Below are 22892 nucleotides of genomic sequence, written 5' to 3' on the forward strand. Positions count from 1 at the left end.
TTTGTTATTAGGTGTTATTTAAATTATGAAAACCTCTTTCTAAAATAAACAAAAATACAGTTCTCAGGTATAACTGTTTTGTTTTTTTCCAGGTCTGCATGTGTTTGCTATTGCATGGACAGGTCCCTGGTACACTTATACCCCTTTCACACCAGCCCAAAATTCCTGGGTTGGTCCTGGGAACAACTCGCGACTGGTGCTGGTGTGATATTGCCAGGATTTCAACTCTGCTAACTAGCAGGGTTTCTACCGGGATACAGGCTGGTGTGAAAGTTACTTACCCGGCTTCCCGGCCGACGCTCCCTTTCAGCTGTGGTGGCGGGCAGCGGGGTCCGGCCAGTCTTTTCAATATGTTTTCAAATTCAGCAGCGCTTCCCGCCCCTGCCGCCCAGCAAATAGCGCTGCAAGCTCCCAGCCGCCACTGCCTGGATCCCCGCTACCCGGACCCTGCTACCTGGACGGCACTGCCCGAATCCCTGCTGCCTGGATCTGCTGCTGCACATAGATGGTGGGGGAGTGGTTTCTCTCCCCCTCACACCAGAAAATGCAGGGACTAGGCCAGTGTAAAAGGGGCCAACCGGGGAATGTCACTGCTTGATCCCGGGACTGTATTCCCGGGTAAGTCCCTGCATTTTCTGCTGTGAAAGGGGTATGAGGAATTCTGATTCAGACCTGATCCCTGGGCTGCAAATCAGTTAGCCGCTGCCTCGCCACACTGAAAACCCACCCCAGTGCACAGCTGTGAGTGCCATTGCAGCCATGCGAATAAGGGGGAAATCCATTAAAATTCACTCTCCATCAAATCAATTGGTACTTGTGGAGTATCACGGCTCCCACGATGGCCATCGCACATGAAAAAATCGCATCGCATGTGATCGCATGCGTTTTTTAACAGAAAAGCATCCAAATGCATTGAAATTAGTATCAAACATGTTCAATGGCCTCCAAATGTCATTTTTGAGGCTGTACCACCCCCACTATCAACGCGAACCCGAAGCGTAGCGAGCCCGCGAGGGGCGGCGGTACGCGTCCTACGACATTTTCATACCCCCACTATCCACGTCAGCGTGGAGTTGAGAATAGAAAGCGTGGCGAGCGCGAAGCGTGGCGAGCGGACACGGATACTTTCACAGGTATATGCGTCCCCTAGCGGGCTTCACAGATGTCCGCGTCCCCTCGCGGGCTTCACAGGTGTCCGCGTCCCCTCGCGGGGCTCGCTGCGCACGCCACACTTTGGGCTCGGTGGCTCGCTGCGCTCGCCACACTTTCTATTCTCAACTCCACGCCGACGTGGATAGTGGGGGTATGAAAAGGACGTAGGACGCGTACCGCCGCCCCTCGAGGGCTCGCCGCGCTTCGGTTTCGCGTTGATAGTGGGGGTGGTACAGCCTCAAAAATGACATTTGGGGGCCATTGAACATGTTTGATACTAATTTCAATGCATTTGGATGCTTTTCTGTTAAAAAACGCATGCGATCGCATGCGTTCAAATCGCATGCGATGCAATCACATGCGATTTTGTAAAAAAACTGCAAAAATCGCATGCCGCTATATATGGCATGCGATGGGAGCCGTGATAATCCACAAGTACCAATCAATTTCCCCCCCAAATCCACCTCCATGTGCAGCGCCGCATAAGTTAAGACTTACTCAGGGTTGCGATGGCCGGGGGCAGATCAAGCTGCTACTAACATCATCATTCCTCCCTCCCAATGGCCGGTATCCACCTGTGTTTTTGGGCGGCATTCCCAGAAAATTTTGGGTGCATTTAACATTGTAAGCACCCATTTGGGTGCTTAAAAGCACCCATTAGGTGCTTATACAATTTTTAATCGTATAGGGGCAAAAATCGCGTCGCATCGGGTGCATGGCATGTGATGCGATCAAAACCTTGCGCGATTAATATCGGGTGCTCCATGATAATACACAAGTACCGCGTTCCCTTCTGGCTCTCCAGCACATCTGCATCTGCAGGTCCTACGACCTTTTCATACCCCCAGACACTGTTCTAGGAATGTGCATTCATGCAAGTTATACTATACTAATATCCCTTTCAAACCTAAGTAAAAACCTTGGATATTACCAGGCACAGCATGTTTATTGAGGTCCTGCTTACAAGTATGTCTGAAAGGTTCTGACCTGGATTGACCGCCCCACTATGAATCAGCCCACATCAGCACAGTTGTCCTATACTGATCAGAAGAGGTGCACTAAAAGAAAAGCACGTTCCAATGTGCAAAGCTTTATTCAGATCCTCTAGAAAAAGCATACTATGTAAAGAGAAATCCAACCGTAATACTAATTATCCGCACAGGCCGGTTTACCCCACGGATGAACTCAGATATAACATTTTAGTGGCAGTTGCAAGGACAGCATACAATAAAAGGCACCACATAAGATTGATTACACAGGAAAACCCATTGATTACACTTTTTCCCCATAAACCAAGTGTGTGCCATATGGGGAAAAGCCAGTCTTATTGCATAACTCCAGACCTGAAACCCAGAGCTTTTACCCACATAGCAAACCCTGAAGCTGAATACATTCCCCCCAGAGGCTCTTCTTTGCCTGGTCATTAAAATGCAGAAGTCACTCTCCATTGTCTTTACAACCAAATCAATGGACTGCGCAGTATCTGTTGAAGATTTACTAGCTCACACTTCACCAAAGCATTGCAAGGGGTACACAAGCCCATTTATCAAGCATAACATTTACAATATGACCAGGGCAGGGTGTTATTGCCCAGGATCACATTGTATAGCCCTGTGAGCCCTGTGATGCATCATCCCACAAGTGCAGGACCAGGGCTCCGAAAGCTGCAAATATTTTTGGACAATGCGCCCATATTTCTCATCCTTACCTTTTTATTTTACTTTCTTATGTCTTTTATAAAAGCCTTATCTGCAAGCAGTGACCTGCCTCACTCACCTTCATACAATAAGTATATCTTCCTGGTTAGTCTACTTGATCACCATACAATAAGCTGGTAAACCGAAGAATATCTAACTATATAGAAATGCTTCTGGCCCAGCCTACATGACTACAATGGTAGAATGTACAGTGACAGAGCTTCTGGCCCAGCTTACACTTCTTCAGCAAAGTATCTCATCACACTCCTCCAGGCTGACTGACCAAGGAGGTTCCTATATTGTGTGCTGAACTTTATGCTGGGCACACACAAGACTAGAGTCCTGCGGCTGCTGAAATAGTTAACTATACGATATTGACCGCACACACTGGCCGATATTGGGATGTCGTCAGTGATGTCACCTGCTCCCTACATGCAGTCGCTGATGATATTGTCAGAATGAGCTGCATGTACAGACAGCAGGAGGGGTTGGTTATGACCCATGGCCACCCGCATCATTAATGATATTGATTGTACACACTGGATGATATATATATATATATATATATATATATATATATATATATATATATACGCTATCAATGTCGTTAATATCTTTAACGATATATCGCCCAGTGTGTACCAGGCTTTAGACCTTCTATAAGCCATTTACCTATTTAGCTTCCATATTAGCAAATAGCATTAGCAATTTATATTATAAAAAGAGACATTACACTGAAAACCATATTTAAATACAGACATATCCAGCCTGAGTCCCATTGAGATATCAACTTGGCTTTGACTTATACAGGTTTCTCATACAAATGCCTAAAGACTTAGGGCCTGATGTACTAAGCTTGAAAAGTGATAAAATGGAAAGTGATAAACAACCAGCCAATCCGCTCATAACTGCCATGCCACAGGCAGTGTTCTTACAAATGACAGGTAGGAGCTGATTTGGTTGGTGGTTTATCTCTCTCCATTTTATCACTTTTTAAGGCTTAGTACATCTTGCCCTTAGGGGTTTATTCAGGTTGATTCGCTTGGATGCAAATTCACACCCTTGCGAGTCAACCAGAACCCGCCCTGCGAATGATGGTACGCCCGTCACCCCCCCGTCGCAGTGTGTGTTTGTACGCAGGGCCTGTGGGTGAACACCCACATCATTCAATGGTTGCTGATCATCGAATGATGTGGACTCTCTGGTCACTTAGATTTGCATGCACCCTCTGGAGGAAGTGGGCAGGCAGCTGATAATCGGTGATGTCAGCTGCCCACCCCCCACATCACGGCCCGATTACCATGGGAATGCCCAGCATTTACATGGGAACGTCCATGAAATGCTGGGCATTCCCATGGGCACTACTATCCACCACCCCACACCCCCCCACCTGCAGCCTTGGGTGTGGGCACCTAGCGAACAGTCTGTTTGCCATGGCCGCACGCACCCAGCATATGCACATGCGCAGAAATGCAGCTGCGTATATGCCAAACATCTGTCCCCATGCGAAAAACTGCTGGCTGCGAATGGACCAGAATAAGTTCCTTAATTCTGGATTTTATCCTATCAGTGTAGGACCTCCTATAGGGGCCATTTTGATGCTTACCTGCTACATAAACTCAAGAAGTGTCAACATATCAGCCCGACTTTTTTTTCTATATTTTTTGAACTATTTAATACATTACTATCTACGTGGCTACATGTGGGAACTGCGAAGTGTGCCAAATGCAGTGGTAGTGGATCAGGGCACCTGGCCCAAAGCATGATGAGCCGTGCAGGGGTACGCGGTACACTAATTGGGAGTCCACGGGATCAAGTCTACAAATTTACAATCCATGATGACCATTTGCCTGTGTCAACCTTTTGGGGTTAGACACTGTCAACCAAATTACTGTCTACCCTAAGATCCATACCCACATGCTCTACAGCCTGCTAATGGACAGCCACCTTGAGCATGTTCATGTTCTGAAGTATAATGGCTGTTTCCAAATGACATCGGGAATTAGAGAATTCGCAGATCAAGAAATTATCAAACAACTGCGTGTACGTACCATTCGCATCAAGTATGCATCAGGGTAAATAGCAACAGAAAGTGCACTTGGATCGTAAACGGAACATCCTTCCAATCTGACTGACAGAAAGCCGGCGTTTGGAGGTGTATATTTCACATGTAAAATAGCATGGAAGCACTCTCAGGAAGCACTCAGGAAGCTGTTAAAACTTAACACAGTTAAGTTTTAACACAATTTTCTTGGGACACTCAAAACAATATATGGAATACATGCTGATGAAATCAGAATATGTCAGCCTAGAGTGCCCCTTGTAGGAATTATTTTTCTTTTGTTGCTTGTACGTACGTATCCTTATGTGCATCAAGTTCAATATCCGGATCCAATCCAATGCGCAGGGAACGTGCATTGGATTTGATGTCAAACAAATGAGATTTGGCCACTTTTCACCTGATTTCTCGGCCTGATCCATTGGAATCAGGCAAAAACGCATAAGTGTATGGCCAGCTTTTGCTGTATGTGGGAATCAGAGCAGTGGCGTTTAGACAGCCAGGGCTGGCATAACAGCACACAGATTCAGCAGTAAAATAGAGATTGTCATTGCTTATGTGTGGTTAGCAACCGTCAATGGTCTTTTTATTGTTGGTGAGATATCTTAAAGCTTTGCTATAAGAGAATAATACAGTGTTTGCAGATATTTACCACAGATATTTACCACACCAGACAAAAAAGAGGCTGCGGAAGTGCGAAAATCACAATCAGGCAATGTTTGCACTTCTGCACATGTGTAAAGCTCAATGTGCAATCTCAGTTTGATGGACATCGGAGGGCAGTGATGGGTCAGCGTCACATAGTTTTATAAGATACATCATGACAGTTCCCAAGATCCATCAGGATTTGGAACAGCGGGACACCACTGTCCACATTCGGAACTTGGATCCTGTGCGCCCGGATATCTACATCCCTTAACCAGGAAAGTAATGATTCAGTGATGAAGGGAATTTATAATACACAAATGACAAAACACCCAGCACTCTCTCATGTCAGGGTATAATTTTACACTTGAGGAGTCTCATCTGAGAAGTGCGTCAGCTGAACATGAGTCTTTCTGTAATGCTCTGCAATAGCCATTTAAAGTAGTGACAAACTTACAAGATGTGTCGCAGTTCTGGGGCGCTACTATTTATGCCCTGCTCTGCGTGTTTAGTCAGTTCCACACTGCAAACGGATAATGAATTGAAGTCACATGTGACAGTAGTCTATTTATATACTAGGCGTGGTTGCATAATTGATGTAGCTACTAGAACTTTATAATATATGTTTGCAATTGCTAGTTAAATAGGCAAGTGCTGATTCCTGTCTTCTGCATTGTTATATACAACTAGCTAAGCCCACTCGAAGCAAGACTGCTACCTCGTGATTGCCTCTGTGTATCTGTATGTGTGAAAGAGAAAGATGTAGTTTCACCCTCTGCCAGCAGATGGCAATGTTTCGGTTGCACATGGACATTAGGTGTGTGTGTGTGTGTGTATGTATATGTGTGTATGTATGTATGTATGTATGTATGTATATACATATGTATGTGTGTGTATATATATATATATATATATATATATATATATATATATATATATATATATATAATTATACACAGCATATATGTGTGTGTGTGTGTGTGTGTGTGTGTGTGTGTATATAGATATGTACTACTACTAATAGCACTCTGCAGTTCTGAGCTGTGAGCGAATGATGGTGGTCAGGTGAAAGACATAAAGGTTTGCTCTGGTGTCATGGACCTCAGAGAGATCCATTCAAAATGTTAAGAGCAGAAGGTCGACATTACTGATAATGTTCAGTGTCGACATTGTCAATAATTTTGACATTAGGGTTGCTGGGGACAAAGGTCCTGATTCAGACCCACTCACCAGGCTGCGAATTAGCAGCCCGAGTGATTATGAAAGAACCATGCATTTGCGCGGTGCGTAGTCTGCCCGAAGGCATCAGCGGCCTCCATCTCCACACAGCCTGCACAGCGCCGAGTGAGTCTAGACTTACTCAGCGCTGCGATCATGGGGAATAGCATTCCATTATGAAACCTTTTTCCCCCCTGTATGCAGGGCTGCATACGCGTTCGCAGTCACTCACAGGGGTGTGCGTTTGGCGGGGTAGCCTTTACCTGCTCACTGGGCTCCGAACACCCACAGCCCAACGATCAGATCTGAATCAGACCCAGGGTTACAGGAAAAACCGTATGCATAACAGAATTTCAACAATGTTGATACGGTAATTGTTGATGTTATGAACATTTCAATAAATTCCCAGCCAGCATAACTACAGTATCATGTGGACATTCTCATGTCAACATAATGAATGAGGACTACATTCCGGGCTGTTGAGACAGCTGCCGTGCCTGGTACTGCAATGGGCACAGTCAAATAAGGGAGGCATGTCCTCACCACCTGCATGGAAGAACACAGTGGAACATAATATATGCCGTGGTGGGTAGTGGCACCACATGCTGCCAAATGGGTCATTTGCTACTTTGTGGATGGTCTGAGCCCGGGGCTGGCTCCTCCAGTAGGCTTGGACCAGGTAATTAGAACCAAACAAGCCCAAGAGATGTTGTGCATTACTGAAACAAGCAGGCCTTTTGTAGTCATTCAGCAACACACAGATATTGCTTTTGGCCAGCTAGTGACAGTATGGGCTGTATTACAGAATCACAATACCAAACACAACTTTTGTAATGAAAGGATGTTACATCAAATAATTCATTAATACAAATTTACATGTTTTTAAATGTATCTTTACTAAACAATTTAGACCCCCAGTTATGACAAAATATGCATTTAAATGACACAGTTTTATATATTAAGTACTTTTCCTTTTCAAATTCCTATCCAGTATCCCACGGTATGAAGACTTTTTTTTTTTCTTCCCCATATGTGCCAACCCATTTGCCCTTTGAAATATAGAGGAACCATAAACCCTGGTGACTCATCTTGTATAGCTAGTGACCTGGGGTGTGTCATTATTTGTGGGAAGAGCATTGTGAGATAGAAGGGGGCGATGTATCAAGCAGTAAAAAGATTGCAGCAATTGCCCATAGTTAATTGGAGGTAATTCAGACCTGCTCGCTAGGCTGCGTTTAATTAGAGGTGATTGCTGGCCCCGCTGCCCGAATCCCCTCGCAATGCTGTGCAAGCTCCCGCACATAGGTTACTCACCATCAAATTACTTTTTCTCTGCACACAGCCAAAGGGTAGCCCAGGACATACTTTTCGGCTCCTCTGTCTTCTCCAACTCCGCGTTTCTATGGGGTCACCCACCGTTTTATTGTGGGCATGCCCGTGAAACGCTGGGTGTCCACCCCAGAAAGCCTCCTGCCTGTCAGTCTGGCAGCGAGCGCCCTAGCGGGTGAAAATATTGCAGAAGGCGCTGGCAGTGGTGGACTGCACATGCGCATTATCACCTGTGTGCATGCCAGACCCCCACCATCGTCAGAGAGCCAAAGTCGCTGCTCTACGAGCAAGTCAGAATCGGCCCCCTTCTGTGAAGTGATATAGAGGGTACACGCGGGGAGCTATGCACTAATATTGCTATTCGATTTTGCTTATCTAAGCAAAATCAAATAGAAAATCAAATCTTTTTTTCTACATTAAATGCAGAATTGATCCCAATGCACAGACAAGACTAAATAGTACAGATCTGTACAACATAGTCAAAATGGAATGTGAACACTGTAACCAACCCAGAGCTAATAGGGGTCGAATAGAAAGTGAAATCTCACCATGTGTACGCACCTATAGGTATATGCTGATTGGTTAGTGTGATTGGCGCTTAACCCAGATGCTTAGAGTGACACTAATGTGGGGTACACGATGGCGCGGGGGGCACGACCCGCTCACGATGTGCACCGTGAGCGAGTCCGATCCGATGGCGACCTGCACCCGGGAGTATGGTTGTTTCCAGATCTTACCTGCTGCAGGTAGGATCTGAATAACGACCGACCCGCGGGACCGCGCATCGGATCGGTATCGGTCCACACCAGGACAGAAAAGGGCCCAATCACCACACAATCTACATCCAATCGGTCGGAATTGGATCTAGATTGATGGGATCGGACCCTTGTCGTCCTGGTGTGTACCCGGCATTAAGCTTAATTAGGTGTATAGTGAAAAGGACATTTCACTATACACCTAATTAAGTGTGTCACTCTAAGCATCTGGGTTAAGCGCCAATCACACTATTTCTTCTGTGCAAATTGTTTCCATTCAGAAGAGTTGGTCAGACCTCTTCTTTATAGTGTGTGCCGCTGACAGCCATCTAGTATAAAAAATATTGTGTATATGCTGATTGGTTGCTATGTGCACCTTCTCCACTTCTCAATCTTTTCATTGCTTAATGCATCACTGTGCTTGTCACTATATACATTGGTACTTACAGTATTACTTTGGGGCATTGGTTCCCAAACTTTATTTAATTACGGCACCCTAGAGTATCAGAATCTTTTTCATGGCACCCCTAGTCCAACAGATTCTTATACTGAAATTTTAAAGAAAAAAAGTTTCATTCAGTAAGCTGTTTACTTGCTAGGTTTAATTATGTGTTGAGGGATAAGATTTGCTTCTGTTTATCTATATATGACATGACTGGCAGCAACCAGCACTGTTTTTGCCTTTTACATTGACTATAAATAGTGTAATTGGTCCTGGGCCACCAATCCAAGGCACACCTGCAAGTGTCCCACGGTACCCCAGCACGCAGTTTCAGAACCACTGCTTTGGGAAATATTATTGCTGTATTTTTTTTTCTTTCATTTAAAAATAAAAATTAAATCTGAAACTGTAAGTTAATATCATTATAATTTCTAAGATATTGGTGGCTTTTTTAGCACAGGGTAAAGGAATATTACCCTATTTGTGCCTGATGCATTAACGCTAAAAACAATGCATCCAATCCATATGCACAAAGCTCCGGAATGTAATACATTTTAGAGCTTAGATGTGCTGAATAATGCCATCTTTAGAGGATTATACAAGTGATAGGAATGCCTGCAGGAGTATATGATCGTACATATGAATACTGCATTACTCTGGTGACCAGGAGAGTGGTCAATCTTCGTTCATATTAGGTGACTCATTCATTTGGTCTTATTATTGGAATACATTTTTATGATGCATTTGTGTCTTATTGTCTATGATGTGCACAACGCATCCGTATTTATTCAACAATGCTCTAAGAAGAGAGAAATGGTCTCCCATCCTGTTTAATTACTACAAGACCATTTCTTGTATATTTTAAAATGTACTGGTAGAATGCTAAATTCTCTATATGTATTAACAAGGCACTTCTGGCTCTTCTGTATCTTCAGAAAATTGTGGCAGCTGGTGACACAAATAAAGATGGACATCTGGATTTTGGGGAGTTTATGAAGTATCTGGAAGAACATGAAAAAAAAATGAAAATTGCCTTTACTAGCTTGGACAAAAATAAAGATGGTGAGAAAAACTTATTTTTTTTAGATAACTTAGTTATGCACAACGCTTTTAATCTACAAAACAATCCAGCTTTATATATCATCAACATGGGCGGGGGGCGGGTGTTCGTGCAGGCGCTGTTTGTTCAGGGAAAATAGAAGTTGAGACACTGGGTGAGATTTAATAGGATGAGAGATTCAGAAAGTGAGAGATTTAGTAAGAAATCTCCAGTTTTTTTAAAGGGGCAATCATTTACACTGCAAAACCAGTTTGATTTTGCAGTGTAAATGATTGCCGCTTTAAAAAAACTGGAGATTTCTCACCAAGGGCCTTATTCAAGTTCACTCTTTCTGACAAAATCCTTCTTAGATGGACAAAACCATGTGCACTACAGGGGGGCAGATGTAAAATGTGCAGAGAGAATTAGATTTGGGTGCGTTATTTTGTTTCTGTGCAGGGTAAATACTGACTGCTTTATTTTTACACTGCAATATAGATCTCACTTTGCAGTAAAACCCCACCCAAATCTAATTCTCTCTGCACAAGTAACATCTGCCCCACCTGCACTGCACATGGTTTTGTCCATCTAAGAAGGATTTTGTCAGCAAATGTCTCACTTTCTGAATCTCTCATCCCATTAAATCACCCACTATCTCTTAGTTCTGCTCATTTCTGTTAATTTTCCAGGCTAACACTAATTTTATTCTCTGTCCTTTTGGTCCTCTCTTTATGGTTCTTGTTTTCCACTCCAGGGAAGATTGAAGCATCAGAGATCACAAATTCTCTAAAGGCTTTGGGTATAAACATTTCACCAGACCATGCTGACAAAATCCTCAAAAGGTGAGAAAACTGTATTTTAATGTGAATTTCTGGTTACTTTTCATCCAAATGCCTTAGTCGCTAAATACATTTTATTATATATATATATATATATATATATATATATATATATATATATATATATATATATATATATATATATATATATATATATATATATATATATCTATATCTCTCTCCTTGGAGCAGCACGACCGGCAAAACACAAGATACTTTTGGAAGGGTGCCAGCCAGGGATCCTTGAAGCCAGGGATCTCACAGTATACAGCGCGTGTGGAGGCACTCCAATAACCAGACACTGACACAGGTCAAATAGCGTTACGTTTCGAGGTTTATTACCTCTTCATCAGACAACAAATAACAAACAGAATACAGTTTATATACTCACAGCACCATCAGCATGAAAGGTGTCCGGCGCGGGAGCGACACCCGATGACTTCCGCTACCGCCAATCATCTGCGTCGTCTCACGTCCCTCAGCAGAGAGCGTGGTTGCGTCACGGCAGTCGGGCGGCTCCGTTACCATAGCACCCTGTATACAAAATACAAAACAACTTTATTACATACAGACAAAACAGACAATCTATGCAAAATAGTAAATAACGTTAAAAAGTGTACTTTAAAAACGCAGAACAACATTAACCACTGGACCCAAGCTAGACCACATGGTGCAGGATATGCAGTAAGAAAACTCACACTATAGTACTGTTATTAGGAATGCGTCCTAACATATGCGCCAATCAGTGGCGAATGCTATCATATACTAGCTCTAAACATTAAAGAAAAAACGGAGCTCAACGACAATGCTAGCAAAAAAGGACAGAAGCAACAAAGGGAGTTATAGGGCGCAGCAATGATAATTTACAACAAACAGCGAAGTCCTAACTGTTCATTAAGGCCACGGGGGGCCAATGTCCCCAATCGGTGTATCCACATTGTTTCACACCGGAGGAGTTTCAAAGATCTGTCCCCTCTTCTGATTGAGGGAGGTACATGATCAATTAGAATATATCTCAGAGATGCCACACTGTGTCCGGCTTGCAAAAAATGCCGGGCCACCGGTTGGTCGCTGGACCTGGTTTCAAGTGCGGTTTTAATCGCATGCCGATGGTTAGCCATTCTTTCTTTCAGGGTCCGATCTGTCTTCCCTACATAGCTATAACCACAGGGGCAGGTCAAAAGATATATTACAAATTTTGTCGAACAGGTCAGGTTATGTTTAATAAAATATTTATTCCCGGATAATGGATGACAGAATGAATCAGATGCTGTCATGGATCTGCAAGTGATGCAGCCCAGACATCTGAAGCAACCATTACGTCTGGCTAAAAAGCCATCTCTTATCAGCTGGCTACTTGACATTCCAGTAATGTCTGTGCGAACCACCCAATCAGACACATTCTTACCCCGTTGATAGCAGGGCATAAGCCTGCTATCTGCAAGACCAATATTGGGGTCGGCTTTAATAATAGGCCACCATTTTTTAGCAACAATATTAATTTGTTGGCTCTGGTCATTGTAATGATTAACCCAGGGAAGATAATTCGATTGGGTTTTTTTAGATTGATTTTTAAGCAGATTGCTGCGTTGTTCGCTCATGGCCTTGTCTTTGGCCGCCAGTACTGAGTTTTTTTCATAGCCTCTGGAAAGAAATTTGTTAACCATGATCTGCATTTGCCGTTCAGCGTCGGCATCATTGCTGCACACCCGTCTTACCCTCAAAAATTGGGAGTAAGGTAGCCCATATTTCAAGGGCTTGGGATGGAAACTATTAGCGTGTAAAAGGGTGTTTCTATCCGTCTCCTTAGTAAAGAGATCGGTCGAAACACCATCAACACCCAATGACACCTTAACATCCAAGAAATGGACAGTTTCCTGATCAATGCTATAGGTAAATTTGATGGGTGAACTGGACAAATTATGAGTCGTCAGATGTTTCTCCAGTTCAGCAGCTGTCCCCGACCACATCATGAATAAATCATCGATGAACCTGGCGTACGCAATGATGTTATCTCGTACACCAGGAACATCTAGAAAGATCTCACGCTCCGCCTGCAGCATGTAGGCATTAGCGTATGATGGGGCCACATTGGACCCCATCGCACAGCCCGACAGCTGCAGGTAGAACTCACCATCGTGGATGAAGTAATTATGAGTTAGTATCAGGTCGAGGAGCTGCAGAACCAGGTCAACCGGGGGGCCCAAGTAACTAGGATTACCCCTAAGAAGTTTACCCATAGCATACAACCCATCAGCATTAGGTATGACAGTGTAAAGACTTGTAATGTCAAGGCTGACCAAAAGGCTGCCAGCAGGGGGCGTGCCCACCGCTGCCAGAACATTAAGGAAAGCCGTGGTGTCCTGTATATGTCCATGACTAGACACTATGCACGGCTGTATAACAGCGTCCAGGTAAATCGCCAGGGCCTGAAACAGGGATCCCCTGGCGGAAATAATTGGCCGCCCTGGGGGCCGTTGTAAGTTCTTGTGAACCTTTGGCAAGGTATATAATATTGCCACCACAGGGTCTGTTGGAACCAATGCATCAGCCAATTTTTGTTCGATAGTCCCGGAGCTAACTGCAGCCGCCAAGATGGACTGTAATTTTTTCTTGAATAATACAGTTGGATCACCCGACAATTTACAATACACCGCCTGGTCAGCTAACTGACGTGCAATCTCTTCTTTATAGTGACTTAGATCTTGAATGACAATGGCTCCGCCTTTGTCGGCGGAGCAAATGACTATGTCATTATACTTAGATAAATCTTGGAGTGCACGAAACTCATCTTTACCTAAATTGCTGAACTGGTGCTTCTGGTGGATAGGAACCACATTGGTGTCAAGCATATTACAGAAGGATTTGATGGACGGGTTATATGAGGTTGGTTCAAAAGTTGATCGTGGTAGTATTTTTCGGAGTTGCGGTGGAATGATGTCCGTTGTAAGAGGTTGAGGGTTGTTATGGAAGTATTCCTTCAGTTTAAGTTGTCTCTGAAGCCTATACTTCTCAGTCTCCCATTTGAGACTCTGCAACCCTCCAGAGGGGACATATGACAAGCCTCGATTTAAAACTTTGGTTTCGGCATCAGAGAGGGTGTGGGAGGAAAGATTTATTATCATGGCGGTCGTCCCACCTTGCCTCGTCCTCTCCCTTTTCCTCTGGCCACCACGGCGGGTATGCCTCCTCCGGCGTGGTCTGCTTGTGAACTGGGTGTTCCCCCTAAAGGGAATTGACCCTGGGAATTGGACAGACCAGGAGCAGCATCAGAGTCACTTGAGGTAATAGCCTCATAGGAGGAGCCTGCATCATGTGGGGGTCTCCATCTGCGTCGATTGGGCCCCCTACCACGATTATAAGTGGTCTCGGCTCTACCCCCTTGTACCCAGACATAAACACGATTTTGCTCGTAGTCATCAATCACCTTTTGCAGTTTTTGTTTTTTAAATGCAATTAAATCCCTTTTATACAGAGAAATGTTTTTAGTTAATTTCTCCAACCAGCCATTCTCTACATCATTTTCAAATGAGGATTTATGTTGTGCCTCAAAATCCACAATTTTACCACGGATCACACCCAATTCTCTGCCAGCCTCTTCCACTACCAGCAGTAACAGATCTAAGCTGCATTTATTCAGGATGGCGATCCATCTGCGGCAGAATGCAGCATTGTGGCGTCCAATCGTGGGTATATTTTTAACCCTAAACCCTCTAGGTATACGCTTGTCACGGAAATAGTCACTTAGCGTGATCCCATGATAAAGGAAATCAATTTCTTTTTGCTTTAATCGCTGCCAATCCTTAAACAGGTATTCAAGCGGTCAGGCCTCGGCCTCATCCACTAAATGCTCCTGAAACAGCATGTTGGTGGCTTGGTCCGCGGTAAATGTCAGGATAGTCCCCTGAGTCTGCAAAGCCACATTCACCACTCCCAGTGGGTCCTCTGTGGACACAGACTGGGAATCCATGGTCGTGGATGAATGGGGCAGAAAAAAGCTGATGATGAAGAAATGAGGTATATGCTATAAAGCAGCGGGTGCTCCGCTCCAGAATCTCAGCTCCCGTGGTAGCTGCAAATCCCAATACACAATCTCCTTGGAGCAGCACGACCGGCAAAACACAAGATACTTTTGGAAGGGTGCCTGCCAGGGATCCTTGAAGCCAGGGATCTCACAGTATACAGCGCGTGTGGAGGCACTCCAATAACCAGACACTGACACAGGTCAAATAGCGTTACGTTTCGAGGTTTATTACCTCTTCATCAGACAACAAATAACAAACAGAATACAGTTTATATACTCACAGCACCATCAGCATGAAAGGTGTCCGGCGCGGGAGCGACACCCGATGACTTCCGCTACCGCCAATCATCTGCGTCGTCTCACGTCCCTCAGCAGAGAGCGTGGTTGCGTCACGGCAGTCGGGCGGCTCCGTTACCATAGCACCCTGTATACAAAATACAAAACAACTTTATTACATACAGACAAAACAGACAATCTATGCAAAATAGTAAATAACGTTAAAAAGTGTACTTTAAAAACGCAGAACAACATTAACCACTGGACCCAAGCTAGACCACATGGTGCAGGATATGCAGTAAGAAAACTCACACTATAGTACTGTTATTAGGAATGCGTCCTAACATATGCGCCAATCAGTGGCGAATGCTATCATATACTAGCTCTAAACATTAAAGAAAAAATGGAGCTCAATGACAATGCTAGCAAAAAAGGACAGAAGCAACAAAGGGAGTTATAGGGCGCAGCAATGATAATTTACAACAAACAGCGAAGTCCTAACTGTTCATTAAGGCCACGGGGGGCCAATGTCCCCAATCGGTGTATCCACATTGTTTCACACCGGAGGAGTTTCAAAGATCTGTCCCCTCTTCTGATTGAGGGAGGTACATGATCAATTAGAATATATCTCAGAGATGCCACACTGTGTCCGGCTTGCAAAAAATGCCGGGCCACCGGTTGGTCGCTGGACCTGGTTTCAAGTGCGGTTTTAATCGCATGCCGATGGTTAGCCATTCTTTCTTTCAGGGTCCGATCTGTCTTCCCTACATAGCTGTAACCACGGGGGCAGGTCAAAAGCTAGTGATGTCGGGCTTGTTCTGCCGAGATACCCTGCTCAATGCTGTTGGGGAAGACCGCATTGAATAGGGCCCGGCGGGCATCTCCCCGATGGGAGGTGCTCGCCGGAGATTTAATATACCCCTAAGTGATGATAGACTATTTTGTATTGTTTCTAAATACAGTTCTGCATTAGCCAATCATTTCAGTATGTCTGTGGGGATGTCTCATTTTGGGAGGTATGCAATGTGCCGCCGCTATTTCCGACATGGGAAATAGCGGCAGCTCCCTATTCAATGCTTTCATTAACTACAGCATTGATGCGGGATCACAGCAGAACGGGCCCGACTTCAGAAGCTGTCGGGCCCGTTCTGCCGATAACGGCTGTGGATTGTCGTGATCCAGGCTGCAGATCGACAATCTTTGTGCCCATTGGCAGGTGGGACATCCCGTCTGTCGTTATGTGGTCGATCTGACCACAAACGGGCCACGGATCACGGCTGTCGGCGGGGATCGGCAGCCGTGATCCCAGATTGTATACTGTACATAAACATTATTTTATTTTATTCAGATCATATTGTTGGTGTTTAAACCTTTTAAAACTATGGGGTTATTCAGACCTGATCACTGCTCTGCTAATTTGCAGAGTCCTGCTATCAGGTATACGCTGCACAGCAAGAGTAAATCCTGCCCGGTGCTAGCCTGCATATTGCTCAACTTTTGCTGCAAATCTGTTCGCAAGCCGCTGACGTGCATGTTTGTAAGGCTCAGCAGAATCTTGTATAGTCCGTCTCCACCCTTACTATCTTATTTAAATTGGTAATTTACACAATATTAGGTTTTACAAAATCTCATGCTAGTAAAGAAAGCCCATCCTCAATACATGATGTAACTCCCAAAAATATCCTTTTAGTAGTTGTCAATCTTTCCCAGTGTTGGAATGCCTTCATGCCAGTGGCCTTAATAGATCTTTGGGGCTTTCCTCATTTTCTTTCGCAAATAAAGATGATTTTTCTTTTACTTGTATAATGGGTGACCTTTCTCTTCTACGGCACTGAAGTGACCCCACAGGTTATTGGACTACCACAAAATATCAGTATGTGTTGATGACTGTAGCAGTGTAATGCCACTATTTTATATTGACGATGTATTTGGTATATTTCTTGGCACCAGAATGCTTATCTCAGCTCAGGTTTGGGGTTTATAGCACAACAAATGGTCCATCCCACCCAAACCTTTTTTATACTCACCTTGTCCACTGCTTCCATCTGAATTGTATTCAGCGGCATCCCCTGTCCCAAGGAGGCATTGTGTGGGCGCGCCGGTGATGCCATGATATCACGGCACACCCCCGTACATGTGCAATGTGTCCTTTGGACCAGCGATGCCACTGAAGACTAATATGACGGTCGCCGGACATCAGGGGACCAGGTGAATATGTGAAAAAAATAATTCTGAATTCCAGAATAATCCCTTATCCAAAATGTTTGTGGTCTTGAGCATTCTGGATAAGGGATACTCAACCTGTACATGCAAAGCTGAAACTTTAGCAAAATATGTACAGGGCATAATATGTGCTCGGATTTCACATGTGATGGATTGCATGCGACCCCTGTTCTCCGATGCAGGGAGGAGGGTCCGTGGTCGAAACTGCATGCTGGTCTGACCTCCCAACTCAGGTCCGATTCACACGGGACCGCACATCGGACCTGAGGGGACATCATACTCACCCCATTTGTGCCGCTTTCTCTGCCCGTTCTGTCGGGAACGGGTAAAATCATCCCAAATCGTGGTAGTGTATGGGGTAGTGTACATACGTCGCATACACGTATACAGAATGTTTGTATCCATTTGTTTTTATGCAATATCTGCATTAGCGATTATCCATCGATAAGACTTCAAATACTTTTCTATAATACATCATAAACCACTCTCTGAAAAATAAAAACATTTCTGTAAATGAATTCCCTAGCCTGATGTATGCTCATGCATTAAATAACCAGTCAGAGCCGGTGGAACATTTGTCAGCGGCCAATCACACAAAACTAGCTAAAATGTGTTTTGCGTCCCACTCTGACTGTGTTCAGATTTATGGGTGTGTCTCTCTACTTTACTTGGCCTTCATTAGTGTAGACAAACACAGGGGGCTGCACATCGTTGGTTAAATGTATGTTTATAGCGAGGACCTATTGATGTAGTTGGCCAATGATTACACAAACCTGGACGCATTCAGTCTTGGGTATTGGAGATGGTCATTAGATACATACATGTATGGTTCTTTCTGGACAATTTGTTCTATGCTGGTTGTTAGCCCTGTATGTGTTCATCTGGGGTGCCTATAAATTCAGCAATAATAGTATTTATTGCATTATCTAGCTTTATATAAAACAACATGGGTTTCTCTATATTGCAAATATAAGCAATGTCTCATTTTCTTTCTTCTCTTTGGCTTGCAGCATGGACGCAGATGGCACGCTCACTGTGGACTGGAATGAGTGGAGAGACCACTTTCTCTTTAACCCAGCGGCTGACATTCAGGAAATTATCCGTTACTGGAAGCATTCAACGGTGAGCTTGTACAACAAGGTTCTGATGTGGACAAATTCATTTAAATATTTGGTCCTTTGCTAGTAAAGTCTGAAATAAACCACACAATCTGAGTATTTTATATAGTGTGATCTCATGTCCGCAACAAATAGAATGAATGAGAGTTATGTTCTAGACTACTTTATGTCAAATACTAAAACGGATTTATACCCACAGGTGCTGGATATTGGTGACAGTCTCACTATCCCAGATGAGTTTACAGAGGAGGAGAAGAAGACTGGTCAGTGGTGGAAACAGCTGATAGCTGGGGGTATGGCCGGAGCCGTGTCCCGCACAGGAACTGCTCCCCTTGACCGTTTGAAAGTCATGATGCAGGTATAGGATCCAGTATTGTAGTCTAAGATTATGGATGTAATTAACGATCAAGCCCCAAAAAGAATTCACATTTGTGACAGATTTACCATAACAAATTGTTCTTCGTCAATATAAGCCAACATGGAGAAGCCATTTGTACAACAAGGAGCATGTGGCTCAGTAGCTCGCAGAACTACCTTTGTAGGTAAAAACACACACATTAGCACAGATAGGAAAATAATCAAGCAAATAGGGCACCACAAAAAGCACATGGGCCCCAACAGGAAAATAATAATATAACACATTGGCACAAGCACATTGTTGCTGATAGAACAATCGTACTTACAATCTCTATAATCACATTGAACGTGCAGAGCGGAGAGTGACATGCTGTCACTGTCTGTAACGTTGAGAGCCTGGGGACAATATCGCAGCCAAGTGCCCCCTTCAGGGCTGGGGCTCAAATCTATTGCCTCCAGAAGTTCCGCCCAGACCAAGATTTTTAAGCAGTGTATGTAGCATTTCCTGATTATCACATTGCAATGATCATCGGCTTAAATTATTTATTGATACAGTATGTAAGAAGTTCATGGCTTTCTAACATTGAGGTACAACAAAGGATAAATGAGTGTGGACTCGCACACTTCCAGAGTGCAGCTGCTATTAAGGTTTTAAACTGTATAAGCACCCTAATGGGTGCTCTCAATGTTAATGGCCCCCCTATAAGATTGTTAATTGTATAAGCACCGTAATGGGGGCTTACAATGTTAAAAGCACCCCCACTATCAACGCCAACCCGAAGCGTGGCGAGCGCAGCGAACCCGCGAGGGGCGGCGTTACGCGTCCTCCACATTTTCATACCCCCACCATCCACGTCGGCGTGGAGTTGATTTTAGATAGGTCGGAGGACGCGTACCGCCACCCCTCACGGGCTCGCTGCGCTCGCCACGCTTCGGGTTGGCATTGATAGTGGGGGTGGCGTTGGGGGTGCATTTAACATTGTAAGCAACCATTAGGGTGCTTCTACAATTAAAAATCGTATAGGGGGGCCATTTAACATACAAAACACCCATTAGGGTGCTTATACAATTTAAAATCGCATCGTATGTGGCTATATGGCATGCGATGCGATAAGATGCCATACGATTGAAAATCGCTAGGAAACAAGTACCCAATTAATTACATATGTCTAAAACATTATATCATGTAATTTGCATAAAGTCCCAGAGGGTCGGCACTCACACCTTAGTTGGTAACTGGCTCCAGGTGCCCTCCTGTAGGTATCAATGGAGTAGTAGAGGCAGAGACGGGGTGGCACTCACGGAAATAAAACAGACACAAAGGTACGCTTAACGTTTCATTTCCCTTAACGAATTTTCATCAGATAATCCGCATAAGGATATTTTTTTCTGGCTCTCACAGCCCGGAAAAAAAAAAAACTTAAATATAAAGTCTCTTATTTGGCTCTCTCACAGCAATTAAGATATAATGGTGATATTTTTGTATATATTTGAGTTTCAGTTAGGGTTTCATAAGGTGACTCCTGATTTGTGCACCATAGCAGGTATGCTAAGGCTTACAGGGTCTGTGAGCAGATGTAGGTGCTAACCTCAAACTCTGCTATTGGACAGACATCTATTATTGTCACCTGCACCGCACATGCTACATACTTTTGTAGCACAAATGATGATCAACATTATAGAAGTGTCTTTTTTATAGAATAATCACTATAAATCAGTAAAGAACTGAAGTGGATGTGGCTATGGCTATTACAGCCCAACTGATTTATTGGTACTTGTGTATTAGCACAGCACCCATCGCAGACCATAAGCATGCGATGGTATGCGATGCGATGCTATATAATTTAAAATTATATACCATCGAATATGCGATTTAAAATTGTATAAGCACCCTAATGGGGGCTTACAAGGTTAAATGCACCCCCACGCCACCCCCACTATGAACGTGAACCTGAAGCGTGGCGAGCAGCGGTGGTACGCGTCCTACGACCTTTTCATACCCCCACTATCCACGTCGTCGCGGAGTTGATTTTATATAGTGTGGCGAGCGCAGCGAGCCACCGAACCCGAATTGTGGCGAGTGGACGCGGAATACAGGCGCGGTGGCTCGCTGCGCTTGCCACACTATATAGAATCAGCTCCACGTCGACGTGGATAGTGGGGTTATGAAAAGGTCGTAGGACGCGTACCGCCACCCCTCGCGGGCTCGCTGCACTCGCCACGCTTCGGGTTCACGTTCATAGTGGGGGTGCATTTAACATTGTAAGCCCCCATTAGGGTGCTTATGCAATTAAACATTGTATAGGGTCTTATACAATTTTAAATCGCATCGCAGTGCATCGGGTGTATTCCATGCGATGCAATGCGATTATATGTTGTGTGACCAAATATCGTGGGCGCCGTGCTAGTACACAAGTACCGATTTTATTTCATTCTTTTGCCTGTGTCTGAGATGGATATGAACAATCTGTGCCAATACTTAGAGTAATTATGGAGGAAAGCGAGCTGGAGATGGGAATTGTATGACTACTGGCCATACCGTAAGCCATGCAGATGTGTCTTTATACACTGTGGCCTCCGTTGCACCAAACCGCCCCTCTCAGTGCATCATGTCCTGTGCTACTTGGCTGCATCAAGCTTCTTTCTCGCTCAAAATATACGCCTCATATGCACAGATAAAATAGCTGTAAGCTAAAAAACAACTCTGCGTCTGCGGCTTTTTTCATCTTTGTACGTGTTTACAACAAATTTCTGTGCAATTCAATTTCACCCCAGTATCTCTAGTGCACTGTGAGTGGTGGTTAGCTGCGTCCGAGATGCTTATAAGACACAATCTTATCTTAAAGAAAAAGGCTCTATGTTTCACTTCTCAGACGACTTAGCTGTGGCAGGTATATTGTGCCATATGTCATATTGAGGCATTGTGTGTAAGGGACATCTGTAGGTCTTTAGTGTGCCATGTAGCTTGTGTGTGTAGCAATAAAAAATGCAGTGTTTCCCTTATAATTCCTTATTACTGTTTGATACATGTGTTAGGTTGACCCTAGCACAGGGGTTCCCAATCTTTTTCTAATCACGGCACCCTAGAGTATCAGAATTTTCCAAGGCACCCCTAGGCCCCAAAAAATATATATATCAAATTAAGTAGATTGTGTTTATATGTGCTTCTTAGGTTCAGTTATGTGGTAAAGGGCAGGATTTGGTTCTGATTGTACACATTTTATGATTGGCAGCCACCAGCACTGGTTTTGTCCAGAAATAATTGATCATAAATAATTTGAATTGGTCCTGGACGACCAACCCGAGGCACCCCTGCAAGTGTCCCGAGGCACCCCAGGTAACCTAGGCGCACAGTTTGGGAACCACTGCCCTAGCAGCTTACAGGCCTCCATATTGTATAGGTATTTACAGCAGGAATCCTCTAGGTGGCAGCTTACTGTAAAGTGGTAACTCTGTGTGCACTCACCTATTAAACCCTTCAATTTGCCAGGTTCATGGGACCAAAGGAAATTCAAACATGCTGGCTGGTCTGAAGCTAATGGTGAAGGAAGGAGGCATCCGATCTCTGTGGAGAGGGAATGGAGTGAATGTCATCAAAATAGCCCCAGAGACTGCTATGAAATTCTGGGCATATGACCAGGTAAGTCCATGTATACAGTACATTAACTACATGATCTATGCCATACAATGGAGTAAGAGAAATGGTAACGCTTTATAGT

At 44.2% G+C, this 22892-nt stretch overlaps 1 protein-coding gene across 3 annotated transcripts in view; it reads left to right on the forward strand.

Annotated features, from left to right (window-relative positions):
- Positions 1-22892, forward strand: part of SLC25A24 (solute carrier family 25 member 24) — a 52584-nt gene that overhangs the window by 7009 nt on the left and 22683 nt on the right. For all 3 annotated transcript variants that reach the window (XM_083156891.1, XM_083156890.1, XM_083156892.1), the window contains exons 3-7: positions 10233-10359; positions 11091-11178; positions 18709-18820; positions 19016-19174; positions 22664-22813. In XM_083156891.1, coding sequence (XP_083013017.1) covers positions 10233-10359; positions 11091-11178; positions 18709-18820; positions 19016-19174; positions 22664-22813 — 636 coding nt within the window. The remainder of the gene's footprint in view (positions 1-10232; positions 10360-11090; positions 11179-18708; positions 18821-19015; positions 19175-22663; positions 22814-22892) is intronic.

The sequence above is a fragment of the Crinia signifera genome, chromosome 8 (assembly GCF_055691185.1).
Source record: "Crinia signifera chromosome 8, ASM5569118v1, whole genome shotgun sequence".
Classification (NCBI taxonomy): domain Eukaryota; kingdom Metazoa; phylum Chordata; class Amphibia; order Anura; family Myobatrachidae; genus Crinia; species Crinia signifera.